Below are 18711 nucleotides of genomic sequence, written 5' to 3'. Positions count from 1 at the left end.
AAAATAAATACATATAAAAACAATCTCTTTTCCAATAAATTTTTACCGTCTACGTTTTTCCCCTATAAACTGGATCAGAAAACCGTTCCAAAATCATCACCGCTGACCGGTTTGAGGGTATTCTAATTTCCGATCTGGTTATCTATTTCAGAATATGGCCTTTGTGCTCGGTGGTCTGAAAATTTGTTTTAGAACGTTGGCCAAGCACAATATTCACGTGCATTATGTATATATTTCATATATTATAGTTAATTTTCAACTTTCCCGTTGTTTACACATATTTTATTTGGAATCTTGCAATGAAGACGAGGCCGTTGATTTTTTTTTAAATAATATGGTATCCCGGTCTAGATAGATAGATAGATAATTTATTTGCATTACTTACAGCACACAAATTATAACAGACACTATTTTACTAACGCCCCCTAGCGATCACATATACTTTCAATTCAATTAAATTTATTTAACACCACGCCGGCATACACAGACCAACAGTGTATGCCGGCTGCAAATCCGGCCACCCGAAGGTTGTCGCCTCCGGAGTAGAAGCCGGGGTAATGGGGTACGCTCTGAGGCCCCTACCTCGCCCGCCCACACATCATCTGGCGGGCAAAGAGAAGCCCTTGATTGATTGAAACTCGTTTATTTGCAGTCTACAATATTATTATGGAAGATGTTAATAATTAATAAAGTATATTGTACATCCTATCGGGCACAGCAATTAGAAGCGAGAAGGGCCATGTTTTTTTTTAATTTTCATAAAGATTTGAATAATTAAATAATTAAATTTAAATTTCATCAATTTAAACAAATTCTTATTAAATAACAAACAAATTTAATTATTTTAACAATTTTTTTATTTCCATATGTTTTATTTTAATAAAAGTTTAATGTAGTTGTTTACATTTTTGTTTCATGTTCTTAGTGTAATTATCAATTTTAGTAATACTAAATTAAATAATTAAACCAAAAATATTTATATATTCTGCGTTATTATTTTATTAATTTTTTTATCATTTAAATGTTCATCTATAGCATAATAAGATTTTTTAGCTAATAATGTACTTTACTAATACTTGTAGCAATACAAATATTATGTACGAGTGAACAAGGAAAAATGTAAGGAATAACTGAACGCACTGCTAATATACATTCCGTCCAAATACTAAACGCATGATTTCTTCCAATCACTCTACATTACATCCAGTCACATCCGCGAATCGCAGACAGTGAGTGTGTTGTAGGTATGCGCCAATCCGAATGATTTTGTTATTCGAATAATTAGTAATTATTAATTTTATAATTCGAATACTAAATTAGTAATATACTAATTTCCGAATTCGAATGATTTTACTAATTAGTAATTAATTACAACAAAGTCCTTTCTCTTCAAGTCCATTCACTACTATCACTATGTTGATGAAAATTACGACGAAAAAAAAAACATTTACATATTTCATTGAAACTTTAATTATTACATGTTATCACTTTTATTGAAATTTGGTAATTTTTACTACCTTTACATTGGCAATACTCTTGCCGATTAAAAAACACATGTCAACGATCGGGTCGACTCGGCTATATTCGTGTCGACTTGTACATCAACGATTACTAATGAATTAAATTAGTAGTCGAATAATATTAGTAATCGGGCGACATTAATAGTCGGCTGACGTTAATAATCGGATGTATATAATAGGTAGTCGAATGATTCGAAAATTATTCGAATAATTCTAATGAATAATTCTAATGAATCGAATAATTAATAATCGAATTAGTAAAGTCATGCATCGCTAGTGTGTTGTCTCTGTGATTTCTTTGTATCAATACACAGTGAAGGAGTTAATAATGACGTCAGTTTAAGAAATCATCTATTTTGACAGATTATATTTACATATCCGCCACTTTCGAAAATAAAAGCATTGTTTTGGAAATGCAATAAATCACTACAATAATGGCTTTTATGTGTTTTATTCATTGCTTTATAATTAAACGATTATGGCGATACATCCATTAACTGTCCGCTGCTGAACATAGGTCTCCCCATGGAAGGGGTTTGTTAGTAGTTACCATGCTTGTCAACCGCAGTTAGGTTTTGTTTGTTTGTAACATTTTATCGTACAGTAAAGTCTTAGATTATAGGATACATGATTCTTAATGATATATACATATCTTTTTTATGCAACTTACAATGACAAACAAGCTGACGGCCCACCTGATGGAAAGTGGTAACCGTCGCCTATAGACATTAGCAGTACCATGGACATAACAGAGTATACTGTTTCGCCCATGATACCCCCAATGCGTTGCCATTCCTGAGGACTCAGGTGTTATTCCTCTGCACCCTGTAAATTCACTGCCATATCCCACCCTTCAAACCGAAACACAGCCATGCAAACATAACTGCTTCACGGTAGAAACACGAACGGGACAGAGGTACTCAAGCAAACTACTTTTGTACAAAGTCTTCTTCTGGTATTCGGGTGTTTATTTTAAGAATATTTATTTTCTCTGTCAATGCACAAATGCTGCAAAAAGTTGAATGGCTATCAAATCGAGAATCACTTATATATGAAAAGTTCTTAAAAAACATCTATGGAATGTACTCGAATAGACTCTGAACAAGGTCGGTATACACTACATATAAGAAAAGCTTATCGAAAACAGTTTCAAGTTTAAAATATCTTTTATTAGGCATTTTCTTTGTTTTCTAGCATGAAATACGAGTAAATTTTGAATTCAAAATTTTCAACACGAAGTCAAACATGTCAAGGCGCGACCCACATTTTAATTGGTAACGCTGGAGTGATGACTTTATGAAGATCCTTAGATAAATGTCAAACACGTAAGATTCCCTGATTGTGTGCAATTCATTTAAAATTTCATCTCCGAGCCCTGTGCAATTTATTAAAATTAATTAAATGTCAATTTATAAATTTATAATTTCTTTACAGTTTGGTTAGTTTACATACATTATAGTATTATAGAATGGCGTGTGTGGTTCCAGCATAGAATGGGCCGCCCCTACTATTTCCGTAGTAAGAGGCGACTAAGGAACTTATCTTTCGCATATGGAGGCAGCTAAGCCGATGCACGTCGACCCATATGGATCTTTTGTGCTTCCCCCTGCCTTATACCATCATTTCATAGATCCTATATGTTACCCTAAGGATATCCCGCTGTTTAAGATATATACCCCTGGCTCTGGATAAGCCGTTCCCAGTAAATTCATACGCATACTTGCCAACGAATCGCAGTTGCACATCAAGTGTTCCATGGATTCCGATTTCTCCCCGCACAGTCTGCACAGTGTGTCCGAAGATTGACCCATCTTGTGTAGTATATGCCTTATTGGCATGTGTCTAGTTAAGGCACCCATAATGAGTCTTGCCTGTTGTCTGCCACCGCTGTAGATGAGTTTATTCCATCCCTCAACATTGTCATTTATGAACTTTTTACACTGTCTAAGACCCTTCCAAGTTCTCCATTCCTTTTGCTGTTTTTTCCTCACATACTCCTCAAGGGCAGAGTTAACAACACTTACTAAGGACTAAGGAACTTAATGGTAAATGAGCGGCAGCGTCCCTCTTAAAGCATCCGAAGCCTAACTGCGATTGTCAACCTACCAGCCAAGCGTGGCAACTACTGGCAAAACCACCCAAGCACCTATGTTTAGCATTAGACAGTCAAAGACTGATATATTGATGATGGTATTACAAAGTAATGAAATTACAAGCAAAAGCAAAAAAATCTGCTTGTCTTATTCATATTGCGCATATAATATATGAGCATAATGACTGAAAATATTTAATGTAACTAAACTACTTAATAAATTAATTTTATATTGATTTTCTTTTCCAAAATCTTGGCTATTTTCTAAATTTTTTTGTCATACTGTACAAATCTGGGCCGAATTTGTATCATCTACTTCGGTTTATGACGAAAACATTTTTAAACTGATTTTTTTAAACTTTTCAACTTTTTTACAACATACATCATTTTGTATATTTGTTAACCTTTTTTTTTACTAATCATAAATCAACGTACAGGCTCTGTCAGACCCCTGAAACAAAGCTTACAAAAGAACACTCATCGTGCTCGCCAAATGAGTGAAATGCAAAAAAATCCGCCGACTGTAGGTTGTGGTCTTACCAATGGATCGATGCGAGGTTTAATTTTATTAGAAATCTTTTTTTTTTTAGAAGCAATAACAAAAGAATATTATTTTTGTGACCCATAACTCTAAGTACAGATCTTAGCTGAAATAAAATTGACACCAAAAAAAAATGACAGTTACATAATTAGATAGTGTTTGCATGGCTATGTTTCGGTTTGAAGGCTTGGATATGACGCTCTTTGTCTTTTTCTCAATGTCCTCTACCCAAAGGTTGTCTGGAAGAGATTGCTTTAGCGATAAGGTCGCCTTTTGTATCATTTTTCAATAAAATTAACTGTATTTACGATTTTATAAATGGTGCAATAAAGTGTAAAATAAATAAATATATATATATATTATTTTTTTTATGGGTGACAATGGAATGGTAACCCTACCGGCGCTATCGGTATACACCGGCGGTGCACCAGTGAAGGATGATAGGTGAGGATGAAGCAGGTCAGTTAGCCCATCGTGACAAATTTAATAAGAATTGTTCACGATGGTTTCCAGGGGGAACCACGTGGAGGTTGACCTGATAGGGCATATTGCTAGCAATGGGGCTGTCAAACTCATTGCTAACAACCCCTTTCCCCCCAAATAAATATATTGTACTTGAACTAAAAATATAAAGAGCTCACAGAATGAGCTAAGAATAAGAATTAAAACTGCTAGAACCCAGAGGCGGCAGGATAAGTAGATTAAAACACTAAAATAACAACGCAGAGACACTGAAGAAAATTATTCATGAAAGCAGTACACCAAATGACTTGGAACTTAGAATGCTCTTAAGACGTTTATGCTTAACTAACGATTCGGCCTGACTTCGCACGGGTAGATAGAATTTTTGCAAACAATATGTAGACTATGATACTTGTAAATAATGTAGCTTTTTACAGGTGAAGGATTTTTAAAATTGGTCGAGTAGTTTTTGAGTATATTCTTTACAAACAAACAAACAAATAAAATATTTCCTTTTTATCATATTAGTACAGATAAAGTTTGGAGAAGTAAGTGAGTAAAAATAGAGAATTCAACGAACAGACATCGCCACAAATGAAATGAAATGATTTTAAAATTCCATTGCCCATCCAAAAATCAGCTATTCTCAAAAAGCTATGGCCAGCGTCTCTAGAGACGATGTATGGATGCTAACAATAATGAATACATTAAAATCTTTGCCGTATGGTCTCGGCATAGAATGAACCACTCATTTCTTCCCTGTGGGTGTGCGTGCGTGCGTGCGTGGGTGCGTGCGTGCGTGCGTGCGTGTGTGTGTGTGTGTGTGTGTGTGTGTGTGTGTGTGTGTGTGTGTGTGCGTATGTGTATGCTTGTGTGTGTGTGTATGTGTATGTGCGTGTGTGTATATATATCTCATATTATATTAAATTATAAAAAATAATTTTTATCGTTCAATCGCTACCCGCTCTCAGAGAAAACACTCGAAACGACAGCCTTGAGGCGTGAAAGTGTTATATAAAAGGCATATATGAAATACAGCTCAGAGGGTACGCTGGTGAACGACGCGTGTTTATTTTTTTATTCAACCAAAGTGCATAGACCAGTTTAATTTTAAGTGTACGTGACAAGAAATTGCTTTGCGTTTTATAGCTCTATTTGCTTAATAGTATTTTGCATGTTGATTTTGTATTTTAATAGAAAAAAAATAACGGTACTACTTGATTACATATTGCATTAGTATTTAAAATAGTTACGCTTAAGGAATTAACTGTAAATGATACTACAGTTATATTAACATTTTGTTTGCTACTTTATACTGTTACAACCCTAGTTTATAGGCATCATCATCATCATCATCATCACCATCATCATATCATTCTTTAACTGTCCACTGCTGAACATAAGCCTCGACAAACAATATGGACATATTATTGCCCAATTGTAACAAAAATTATATTAATTCAAATCAGCAGTATTGTCAGTTCAGTACCATCATTATCATATCAGCCGTCTACTGTCCACTGCTGGACACAGGCCTTCTCCAAAAGGGCAGTTTTACCAGTAGTTTTTTTTTATTCAACTTAAATTAGCAAACAAGCTGACGGCCCACCTGATGGAAAGTTGTAACCATCGCCTATATATATGAGCAGTACCATGGACATAACATAGTATACTGTTTCGCCCATGATATCCACCATGCGTTGCCATTCCTGAGGACTCAGGTGTTAATCATCTGTACCCTGTAAATTTACGCCATATCCCACCCCAAACCGAAACACAGCCATACAAACACAACTGCTTTACGGTAGAAACACGAATGGGACAGACCAAGGAATCGACTTTTTTACAAAGTCTCCCTCAAATACCAGTAGTTGCCACGCTTGGAAGACGGATTGGCAACCGCAGTTGATGTTTTAACTACTGCTCAACCCTCCACCATTAAGTTTCTTTAGTTGCCTCTTATGACAGCCATGGGAAAGGTAAGTATGGTCTATCTTATGCTGGACCACAATACCGCGGTTAGATTTTTGGAGATATCTCAAAAGGGATTCTGTTGCCCATCCCTCGAGCATTAAGGTCCTTTACTTGCCTTTTACAACACCCACAGGAAAAGTGGCCCGTTTTATGTCAGAAATACATGGCAACGGAGAAGGACATAGACGACTTCTATCTCGGCCAATGAACGTATCGTGGTAAGACAAACGTAGTCACTGAAAAAGCTAGTAACTTTCTTAATCAGCTATTCCATAATATATCACATTGAAAACATACCGCTCTTTGAAATTACTAGAGGGAGACTTTGTACAGAAGTCGTTTGCTTGAGCACCTCTGCCCCGTTCGTGTTTCTACCGTGAAGCAGTTGTGTTTGCATGGCTGTGTTTCGGTTTGAAGGGTGGGATATGGCAGTGAATTTACCGGGTACTGAGGAATGACACTTGAATCTTGAGGCATGTCAACGCATGGACGAAACAGTATACTCTGTTATGACCATGGCCTGCTCATGTATTACCATGTCGGTTACTCATACCACTTTCCATCAGGTGGGCCGTTACCTTGTTTGCCATTCTAAGTTGAATAAAAAATAATAATTTCTGAAATCCGTTAAGAATTATTAGATAATAAGTTTCATGCAAAGTTTTAAGCTAAACCTCATATTAGCGAGCGTTAGTACAGCCGCGCACTGCCAGCAGCACCGGTCAAAAATAAATCAGCTCACACTTGTCACAGACGTCCCATAACTTGTAAGTTATGCGGCAATCGCGTGCTTCTGTAATGGTAGATTTATGTAGAGGAGGGGGGGGAGAGACTGTAGTTTGATAGGGGGCAAAGGTTAATCAGATTCATTAGCTAGACGGTAAAAGAGGACAGCGTGTCAGTCGACACTGTAATAATGAATAAGCGATGTCTTATACAATGAAACTGAGCGTCGTGGACAGAAATGGGCTAACAAAGTTTTTATGACCGTAAATATAAAGAGCTGCAGGTAAGTCTGGGTCAAGGGGGTTCTTAATTTATTTATGAACAGTTAAAATGTGCTTAAAGATAAAATATTCGACCGACTCGTAAATTTGAAGACGGGGTGACATTTTATCGTCTCTCTCTGTCATGTCATGCCATATTTTTGAGTTGAATGAACTCTGATTCTTATCAAATGGTAAAGAAAGAAGTGTTTTTTTTTCAATGGATGATAATGGAATGGTAACCCCGCCTGTGCTAACGGTATACGCTAACGGAGCACCAGTGAGTGAGGAATGATAGGTGAGAATGAAAAGGCAGGTCAGTTAGCCCATCGTGATGAATACACCTAGAATTCAGCGCGATGGTTTCCAGGGGGAACCACGTGGAGGTCGACCTGATAGGTTATATTATTAGCAATAGGACTGAGAGTCCGCATTACTAACAATCTCTTTCCCCCCCAAGAAAAAAAGTGCTTATGAATTAATAGTATTAAGCGAGTATAATGCTTATATGCAATATACGTCGTTTCCAACTAATGCTATATCATATCCTATATAAATTGGGCTACTTCATCCTTTCCCGTGGGTGTCGTAAGAGGCAACTAAGGAAACTTAATGGTCGAAAAATAGGCATCAATCTTAAAAAGTCAAAGTCATATTGTGGTTGTCAATGCGCTTGCCAAACGTGGCAACTACGGGCAAATCCCCCAAATAAGATAATCCATGTTCAGCGGTTAACGTAATAAAAAAGCAAGTATCTTAATACTTGTAGAAAAAATATTTATACACAAGTGTTGTCTGTTTTTTTTTTTACAACACAGGGGGCAAACGAGCATGCGGCTCACCTGATGGTTAGTAACTACCGCCACCCATGATCACCCACACCACCAATAGCAATGCAGGTATGCTGCCGGTCTTTTAAAAAGAAATATGCTCTTTTCTTGAAAGTTACAATGTCGTATCGGTTCGGAAATACTGCTACTGGAAGTTGATTCCAAAGAGCGGTTGTGCGTGGAAGAAAGTGCCTTGAAAAACGCACGGTGGAAGACCGCTACTCGTTCAAATGGTTGGGATGAAACTTTAGTTTGTGGCGGGTTGTACGGTGGTGAAAATCAGCAGCAGGTATCAATCCGAACATGAAACATGAAAATGTTCAATTAAAATACATATATGAAATATTTGTTCGTGTAAAAGAATTCATTTCCATAAGAATACATCTTGGGAACTAAATATTTTACAAGATTATATTTGGTGCAAAAATATTCATCATCAGAATTCATCACCATCATGTAATCATTATCGCCGTGTGACTTCGGCATAGAATGGGCCCTCCCTTTCCTGTTGGTGTAAGTAGTAAGTAGTAGTTAGTGGTAGTAAGAGGCGACGAAAAAAGAGCGAGGGATAGGCAGCAGCGTCCCTCTTAAAACATCTCCATAGTCTAACTACGATTGCCCATCCGCCTGCCAAGTGTGCCAAGTACTTCAAAAACTCTCCAAGGGTTGACTCATATTCAGCAGTGGGTAGTTAAAGACTGATGTGATAACGACTTAATCATCAGTACATAACATAATTATAAATTTAATTAATGAATGAATAAATATACTTTATTTGTATTATACAATATATAGAATAAGCAAGAAAATTTACAAACACAACGATACAATTGTATAAGTACAGTAAGGCGGTGTTATTGCTTAGAACAATCTTTTTAAGACAACCTTAAGATAATGGGCTAATTATTGTACAAGTAGGTATGATATCTATCTATCCTATTTAAGAGCTCCGCTCTTGTCGGTGGAGCTCTCGCCACTCACTACGATTTTCAGCGAGTCTCTTCACCTTTTGATACGACACGACACCAACTCCTTCTTTGATCTGCCTGATGTAACTTTGTCTCGGTCTACCTCTCCCCCTCCTTCCTTCTATCTTACCTTCTATTATAATGTTCATAAGTTCGTCGTGTCGTATCAAGTGTCCTAAAATTTTTCCCCTTGTGTCCTCAATAGTTCTAATAATTTGTCTTTTTTCCTTAACCCTAAGCAGGACCTCCCCATTGCTAATTCGATCACTCCAGCTAATTTTCTCCATCCTTCTCCAGCACCACCTTTCAAAGGCTCTAAGTTTGTCCATTTCCTTTTGAGTTAATGTCCACGTCTCACATCCATACAGGTATGATAGTGTATGTAAATTTAAGTATGTAAAATTAAAATTTTGTCATTGTAGATTAAATAAAAACATGAGAACATATACTCGTAGTAAGAAAGACTTTACTCGAGATAGATAATTGGAATAATCCTTCAAAGTCAATGCCAACTCCATAGTTTTTTGTGCAGAGCTGAACTCGGCTCGTCCTCAGTAATGTACATGTCCAACTGGGGACAATTAAACATTTTCTTCAGTAACATTTTTTTATTGAAAGAATAATAGTACTCACCTAAATGGACAAAGACAAATTGATTCAAATTAAACTGACAAAAACATTGAACAGAATAATTTTTACACAAACCATTAATTATATTATATTTTAGCATAGTTAAACCATTTCAATGCCCTTTTTTATTTTATATTTAAGTGAAAATGTAAGTTTTAATCGAATGGAAGGTTTTCTTTTTTTTTTATAAGAATACGATTCCTTTTTATAATGCATTCTTAAATAATCCTAAACAAAATTTATATTATATTATATATATATTAAAATGTATAATATATGTATAATGAATAATATATAAATATGTGCCAACTTTGGACCCATTAAGTAATTAAATTTTTCATATAAAAATATATATTAAAAGAAAGGGTTAAAAAGGTTTCTTTAGGGACAGTACGTTATGTTATGCTGTTTGCCATCAAGTGGATTGTATGCTTATTTGCCACTGCAGTGCTTTAAAAAATATATATACGAATTTCATATATTATATAACATATTTTTATTCCAAGTTCCATGAAAATGAAGATATCCATTCGAAAGTTCTCAAAAAAAAACTCTAAAAGAAAAGTGGCATTTTATCATTTGGTGCAATAAATTTGTACATTTAAAACAGCACCTATATTGTGGCAAAAGCGGCGTGCTCTTTACATTTTATTGTATTCATCACGCAATTCACACAAAGGATTTCAATGTGAATCACGCTTGACATTTCATGCATGGGGCATTTTTTGCACAACGACTTTTATTGATATGTCATACAGTATAAAAATGAAAGCGACACTATATCAAACATGTATATTTCGCTTCGTAAAAAAGATATTTCAATCACGAATACATATACATCCACTCACACACACACACATACACACATGCGCGTACGCGCATACACACGTATACACACACTCACACATACACACACACACACACACACACACGCACACACACGCGCACACACGCACACACATGCACGCATGCGTACGCAGGCATACACACGCACGCACGCATGCACGAACGCTCGTACCCACACACCCACACACGTTCGCACACACAACTATTAAGAATAAGACGCTTCGTAGATATTACAGAATTCCAAATTCAAATCACCTTTATTCAAATAGACTTCCTTACAAGTTCTTTAAAATCTTCATCTATTATGAATCTCTTGCAGGATTCAGAATGTTATCTACTGAAGAGAACCCAAAGGAATGTTGACAGTTATTTTACACAAATCAGTATTGTTATATATATATATATATATATATATATATATATATATATATATATATATATATATATATATATATATATATATATATATATATATATATATATATATTTAAATGCATTTAATGACTGAAATGAAACACCATGCACGTTTGTTGTATAATTAAAATATTTGATTTTAGTTAAAACGCGAAATCCTATGAATACGGGTACACTTTGATTTCTTAACAAGCAGTATTTTGTTTTGCAAAAAAAAGAAAATCAAAATCTGTCACAATACTAAAGTGAAAGTGAACCTTATTGACTGCGATACTGATTTTAAAAATCTATTCACGAGTTCGCATAACATAACCTAAAAAAATCTGATCCAAAAACCTTTTACCCTTTAATAGAATCGTTTAAAAATTTGCACAAACCTATAAATTCTGTAAAAAGAGAAATAAATGAAATCACTTTGAAATAATAAAAAAAAAAAAAAAAAAAAAAAAAACTCGAAAAACTAAACCGCAAAACGGCGTTACATATTCATTTTTGTAACGATAGAAGTTCGGGCACGGCGCCTGTACAAATACGGATTAGGCACAATTTTCATATACAAATAGAGTGAGCGTCGCATCCCAGTTCAAACAGGCTCCCGCCTTTTTTGGTACACGGTCACAGTTTGTTTGCTTTCGTGTGATATACGTTACTTGTACCTGGATTTGTGGGCGTAGTTAGGAAATTGGGCACAATATTGGAACGGAGGGAATTCTGGATTTGCGATTCGGAAAATTAGGGAAATCTTTTACTATAACTATGCAGTCTTCGTTATAAACGCGGTGTTACTGCATAATCTATGGTTGCTGAAAGGAGCGTGAAGTGTGAAGCAAATTGCGACGACCCATTAATCAGCAGCCACATTCACGTCATTCGTCACAATTGAATTGCCTTTCATATACCGTTACCTCTTCATTTTCATATATATATATACATTCCAAATATTGTAAATTTATATAGTTTCAATATTAAAATCATAATTACAACAACAATTCGTTATTTACTGCCAATCCAGTAAACTTAAATTCGAACTACCCAAGGCAAGGGCAAACCAACACACACATGCCCAAATATATGGTCAACTTCGAGCCTCATCTGCGTATCCTGGATCAGCTGAAATACCTGTCAGGTTGGTCGTTCCTTTTTCTCCCATCTTTATTTTCATTTGTGCTATTATCGTACTGTGCTTTAATACGAGTTTATTAAATTTGTTCATTTTTCGTTCTACCTACATATCTACCTGCTCGTAAAAAACCGTAAGTAATTTTCTAACTTCTAATAATTCGCTAAAATGAGTAACGAGGACTATTTTACTGAAGCTGAATCAGACAATTCGTCTAGTTTAAGTGAGCTTAAAAAACAGCGAGGTACTTTAAAGGGACGATTAACTTTATTTGAGAAGTACCTTAATAAATTAAGTAATGTTACTTTGTCTGAAAAACAACAAGCAGAACTACTATTGCGTATAGAATCAGTGTCAAATTTATTCAATTCCTTTAATGAAATACAAGAGCAAATCGAACAATTATGTAGCAGTTCAGAATTACCTAAACAATTGGAATACAGAGAATACTTTGAAAATTTATATTTTGATATGATGTCTGCTGCTAAGTGTTTTATTAAAGTGGACACAGACAAAAGTGAGAGTTCTAAATGTTCACACGCGTCCATTAGTAATAATTCAGTCTCAGTTAAGCTGCCTGAGATCAGGCTAGCCGTATTTGACGGTTCTTACGACCATTGGCTCGAGTACAAACATTCTTATTTATCTATGATTCACAAACGTAGTGATTTAGATGCGATTCAAAAATTTCATTATTTGAAATCCTCGCTCAGGGGTTCTGCACTTGAAGTTATTAGTGCATTGGAATTCACCGCTGTTAATTATACCCACGCATGGGAATTATTAGAGAGTAGGTATCATAATAACCGTTTATTGATCCACAATCACGTTAAATCTTTATTTACTGCACAGTCTATTAATAAAGAGTCACCAATGCAAATTAGAAAGTTAATCGATGTTGTGTTACGTAACCTTCGGGCTCTTAAATCACTAGACGAACCGACAGACTCGTGGGATACATTAATCATTTATATAATGGTGTCTAAATTAGATACCTCCACAGAACGAGAATGGGAAAACCATAAAGGTACCTTATTTTCTAATTCGCAAAAGGGTAAAATAAAATTAGAGGATTTATTAATTTTTTTACGAAATCGTGCCGACATGTTGGACATGGTTCATAACAGCAATTCACGCAAACCACAAAGTCATTTGTCTAATTCTAATAAGTCATTCGATAATAATAATAATATTAGTAGACGGCAGACAAATGTCATACCACAAGTTCAGCAATCGCATAGTTTCGTGTCTACGCGTAAATACAGTACATCCGACAGGCCGATGCGTCAATGTGCGTTGTGCGGTAATATGCATTCGTTATACGCTTGTATTAAATTTCTTAACTTACCAGTTCAAGAGAGAATTAAATTTATTAATGAGAAAAAATTATGTTGTAATTGTTTACGTTCGGGACATTCGGTTTTAGAGTGTAATTTCGGTCCGTGCAAGCAATGTCAGAAAAAACATAATAGTTTATTACATAATGAAAGTGTCTACATTGCGTCTACGCCTGTTTCACCAGTGACCAGTGCGCATAATTCACAGTCAGCTGATAAAGGGCAGGTCTCAGTAGTATCACACGCAATGAACTTTATAAATCATGCTCAGTCATCAAATGACAAGGAACCTTCCATATCACTGTCACAAGTGTTATTGTCCACTGCTCTTGTTGAGGTAATGGATAATAACAACAAATATCACACAGCCCGAGCGTTGTTAGACAGTGGTAGTCAAAATTGTTTTGTATCATCAAAGCTATGCGAATTTTTAAACGTATCGATTATACAGTCCACTATACACATATCTGGCGTGGGACATACAGTCTCACAATCAAATAAATTATGCGATATTAATATGCGATCGAAAACGAACGAATATAATACGAGTACACGAATAAAATGTTTCATATTGCCATGCATCACGTCTAGCTTGCCGTCCACTCATATTGACAGTGCCACACTAAGTATTCCAGACGATATCTGTCTCGCGGATCCTACTTTTAATACACCATCAGCGATCGACCTGCTGATAGGTGCAGACGTATTTTGGGACTTGTTGGACGAAGGTCGACTTCGATTACCTAGCGGACCATATCTACAGAAGTCTAAGTTGGGTTGGTTACTTTCAGGTCCTTTATTAATTCCTAATAATAACTTGCACAGTAATAAAGTAATTCAGTGTAATTTTGCTCAAATGTCCTCACTCGATATACAACTGCGTAAGTTCTGGGAACTGGAAGAAGTCAGTGGATCGAAGAATCTTCTCACTGAAGACGAACGTCAGTGTGAGGAGTCCTTTATTAACACGACAAAGCGAGACAGCAATGGCAGATTTGCAGTTCGAATCCCATTAAAGGAATCGGCGGACGCGCTTGGTGATTCATATGAAAAAGCCAAGTCACGTTTTCTTTCATTAGAGCGCAAGTTAAACAAGTCACCTAAATATAAAGAGATGTACGTTAATTTTATGCGCGAATACATTAACTTAAATCACATGACTCCAATTAAAGAGTACACTCAACCCTGTTATTTTCTTCCTCATCATGGGGTGTTTAGGGAACATAGCATCACTACAAAATTACGTGTAGTGTTTGATGCTAGTGCCACAACTACGACAAATAAGTCGTTAAACGACATACAGCGAATAGGGCCACCATTACAAAACGACATCTTCTCCATTTTACTTCGTTTTCGTAGTTATAAGTACGTAGCGTGCGCAGACGTGGAAAAAATGTATCGTCAAATTTTGATTCAAAACGATCAGCGTACACTGCAACTTATATTGTGGCGGGAAAATTCTACGGACGAATTAGTTGTATATCAATTAAATACGGTAACGTACGGGACGGCTTCGGCTCCCTACCTGAGCATGCGTTGCCTGCGTCAACTGGCATATGAAACTACTGATGATGTTATTGCTAGGGTCATCATCGAAGACTTTTTTGTCGATGATTTAATCACTGGTGATGATGATCCCGTAATTTTGTCTAATATATGCGAAAATGTTTCGACTGTATTAAAATCAGGTTGCTTTCCGTTACGAAAATGGACATTCAACCATGACGTAAACATAAAAACATCTAAAGAATTAGCAATTGGAGAATATTGTCAAAATAAAACACTAGGACTAGGTTGGCAAGTCGACAAAGATGAACTCCATTTTACTACGAGTTTGGAAAATAAGCCTATCATCACAAAACGCACTATTATGTCAATCATTTCGCAAATATATGATCCTTTAGGACTTTTATCTCCGACTATAATTATTGCAAAGATAATGTTACAAAAATTATGGTTGCTCAAAATCGATTGGGACGATGTGGTTCCCATCGACATAGAATGTCAATGGAATCAATTTTTAAATACGTTATCACATCTGCCCGAATTACGTATACCTCGCTATGTCATGAGTGAAGATAAACAAACTTGTGAACTGCACATTTTTACCGACGCCTCACAAGACGCATATGGCGCTTGTGCGTACATACGTACTTATAATAGTGACAGTGATTTGCCTATAACTATTAAATTGTTATGTGCGAAAAGCAAAATTGCACCGGTAAAAACTGTGTGCACTATCCCGCGACTTGAGTTGTGCGGAGCATTACTAGGTGCGCGGTTGTATCATAAAATAATCAATTCACTTAGATTAACATTCACAAGAATAATTTTCTGGACGGACTCCACTATTGTTATCGGTTGGCTTAGAATGTCACCTTATAATTTGAAGACATTTGTTCAAAACCGTGTATCACAGATTAATGAACTTACGGGTGATGCAGTGTGGTTGCATATAGACGGCAAGAGCAACCCTGCTGATATCGTGTCGAGAGGCCTTACATTAAATAAACTTAAACATAATGAATTATGGTGGCACGGGCCATTATTTTTGCGAGACCGTAATTTAACTTATTCAAATAATATTTTTATAGATCAAACTCAATTACCCGAAGTTAAGACTCAACATATTAGCATGGTATGTAATGAATTAAATTATAACAACGAACTGGTTGATTTTAACAGATTCTCGTCATTCAATCGATTACGACGCGCCGGTGCATATGTATTGCGTTTTGTAAATAATATTCGAGTGAGTAAGCTACATCGTACTGTTGGTCCTTTATCTACCAATGAATTAAATGCGTCAGTTATTATGCTGACACAGCTCGCGCAATCACAATCCTTTTCTGAGGAGTATAGTGATTTAGTTAAGCGATCAGTAGTAAAGGCAAAAAGATTGATTGGTTTAAATATTTTCGTGGACGAAAACAAATTAATCCGCGTTGGAGGAAGGTTACGAAACTCGCCCCACTTCGATAATGATAAAAAACACCCAGTCTTATTGTGTAGTAAACATCGATTAACAATATTATTGTTTAGATATGAACATATACAATTGCTACATGGAGGACCACAACTCTTATTAGCTTGTATACGTGAATCCTGGTGGCCTCTAGGAGGACGAAACCTGGCTAGGAAAACAGTACATGACTGTGTCACGTGCACGCGTATGAAGGGAAGAACTTTTCAGCCGTTAATGGGTGATTTACCTGCGGAACGCCTAGAGCCTGGATTTCCATTTATGCGCAGTGGTGTAGATTATGCTGGGCCGGTGATGATATTGAATCGCCGGACCAGAGGAGCTACTCTTAGTAAGGGATATATTTGTTTATTTACTTGTTTGTGTACACGTTCCATACATTTAGAACTAGTCACTAGTCTTTCCACTAATGATTATATCCTTGCATTAAAGCGATTTATATCTCGCCGGGGTAAACCTGCGGAAATCATGTCTGACAACGGTCGAAATTTTGTTGGGGCTGAAAAAGAATTGTATTCATCCATTTATGATAAGAGTAAGGAAATTAAAGATTTTTCATCAAATAATAATATTAAATTCAGCTTCATTCCTCCATACGCTCCTCACTTCGGCGGTTGTTGGGAATTAGGAGTGAAATTATGTAAACACCACCTTCGTCGAGTAGTCGGAAACTCTAATCTTACGTATGAAGAACTCAGTACGGTATTGGCACAAATTGAAGCCATCCTCAACTCCCGTCCTTTAACTCCTCTCTCGACAGACCCCAATGACCTTCAAGCCCTCACTCCCGCTCACTTCCTCATCGGCCGACCTTTGACAGCGCCGGCCACTAGAGACGTAACTGACAAGCCAACTCACCGCTTGCTGCGCTACGACGTGATTGAGCAGATGAGACAGCACTTTTGGAGACGATGGGCAAAAGAATACGTCTCGGAATTACAATCAAGATCTAAATGGAAGACTAACCAGAGCGAGGTTGAACTCAATAAACTCGTTCTCATTAAAGATGATAACCTGCCTCCACTGCAATGGAAGTTAGGCAGGATAATACGTATTTATCCCGGGACCGATGGTATATCGAGAGTAGCAGATCTTCTTACTTCATCTGGAACTACACGAAGAGCCTTTTCGAAGATCTGTCCATTACCCGTAGAAGCTGATACCGCAGCATCTATTTAATCTTTTGGAACCTGCTGCTTCCAAGGCGGGGCCCATGTTACTGCATAATCTATGGTTGCTGAAAGGAGCGTGAAGTGTGAAGCAAATTGCGACGACCCATTAATCAGCAGCCACATTCACGTCATTCGTCACAATTGAATTGCCTTTCATATACCGTTACCTCTTCATTTTCATATATATATATACATTCCAAATATTGTAAATTTATATAGTTTCAATATTAAAATCATAATTACAACAACAATTCGTTATTTACTGCCAATCCAGTAAACTTAAATTCGAACTACCCAAGGCAAGGGCAAACCAACACACACATGCCCAAATACGCGGTCATCTAACGTGATGTTTCTTAGATTATATATTTATTACAACGTACTTTTAATACATAAGTACGTTATACTAAGGTTATCTAATGTTCAGGATAATAGTTATATTATAATTAAACTCATATCGTCATAAACGAGATCATATACCGTGATCTAAGGAATGATAGCTAAATTCTAATTAAACTCATACCGTCATAAACAAGATCATATAACGTGATTTAAGGAATGATAGCTAAATTCTAATTAAACTCATACCGTCATAAACAAGATCATATACCGTGATCTAAGGAATGATAGCTAAATTCTAATTAAACTCATATCGTTATAAAAGAGGTCATATAACATGATCTAAGGAGTGATAGCTAAATTCTAACTAAACTTATATCGTTTTAAACAAGGTCATCAGACCTAATGTATGAGATTATAGCTTATTCTAATTAAACTATTATCATTATAAATTAGGTCATCTAACCTGATTTACGGAACTATAGCTTAATTCACAT

General features: G+C 36.1%; 1 protein-coding gene across 1 annotated transcript; it reads left to right on the top strand.

The window, feature by feature from the left end:
* Positions 1-14511: 14511 nt before the first annotated feature.
* Positions 14512-18188, top strand: LOC128201760 (uncharacterized). Its single transcript, XM_052899631.1, has 2 exons — positions 14512-16731; positions 17464-18188. The coding sequence occupies exons 1-2, from the start codon at positions 14577-14579 to the stop codon at positions 17880-17882; spliced, it is 2574 nt and encodes an 857-aa protein (XP_052755591.1). The 5' UTR covers positions 14512-14576; the 3' UTR covers positions 17883-18188.
* The last annotated feature ends 523 nt before the right edge of the window (positions 18189-18711 follow it).

Source organism: Galleria mellonella, unplaced genomic scaffold (assembly GCF_026898425.1).
Source record: "Galleria mellonella isolate WM207_F2 unplaced genomic scaffold, CSIRO_AGI_GalMel_v1 utg59, whole genome shotgun sequence".
Lineage (NCBI taxonomy): Eukaryota > Metazoa > Arthropoda > Insecta > Lepidoptera > Pyralidae > Galleria > Galleria mellonella.
This window is presented reverse-complemented; position numbering and strand designations above follow the sequence as displayed.

Coding starts and splice junctions, on each gene's coding strand:
- LOC128201760 (XM_052899631.1), top strand. CDS start 14,577: ATGTCCTCACTCGATATACAACTGCGTAAGTTCTGGGAACTGGAAGAA. Junction 16,732..17,463: donor ACACCCAGTCTTATTGTGTA/GTAAACATCGAT, acceptor CTCTCTCGACAG/ACCCCAATGACCTTCAAGCC.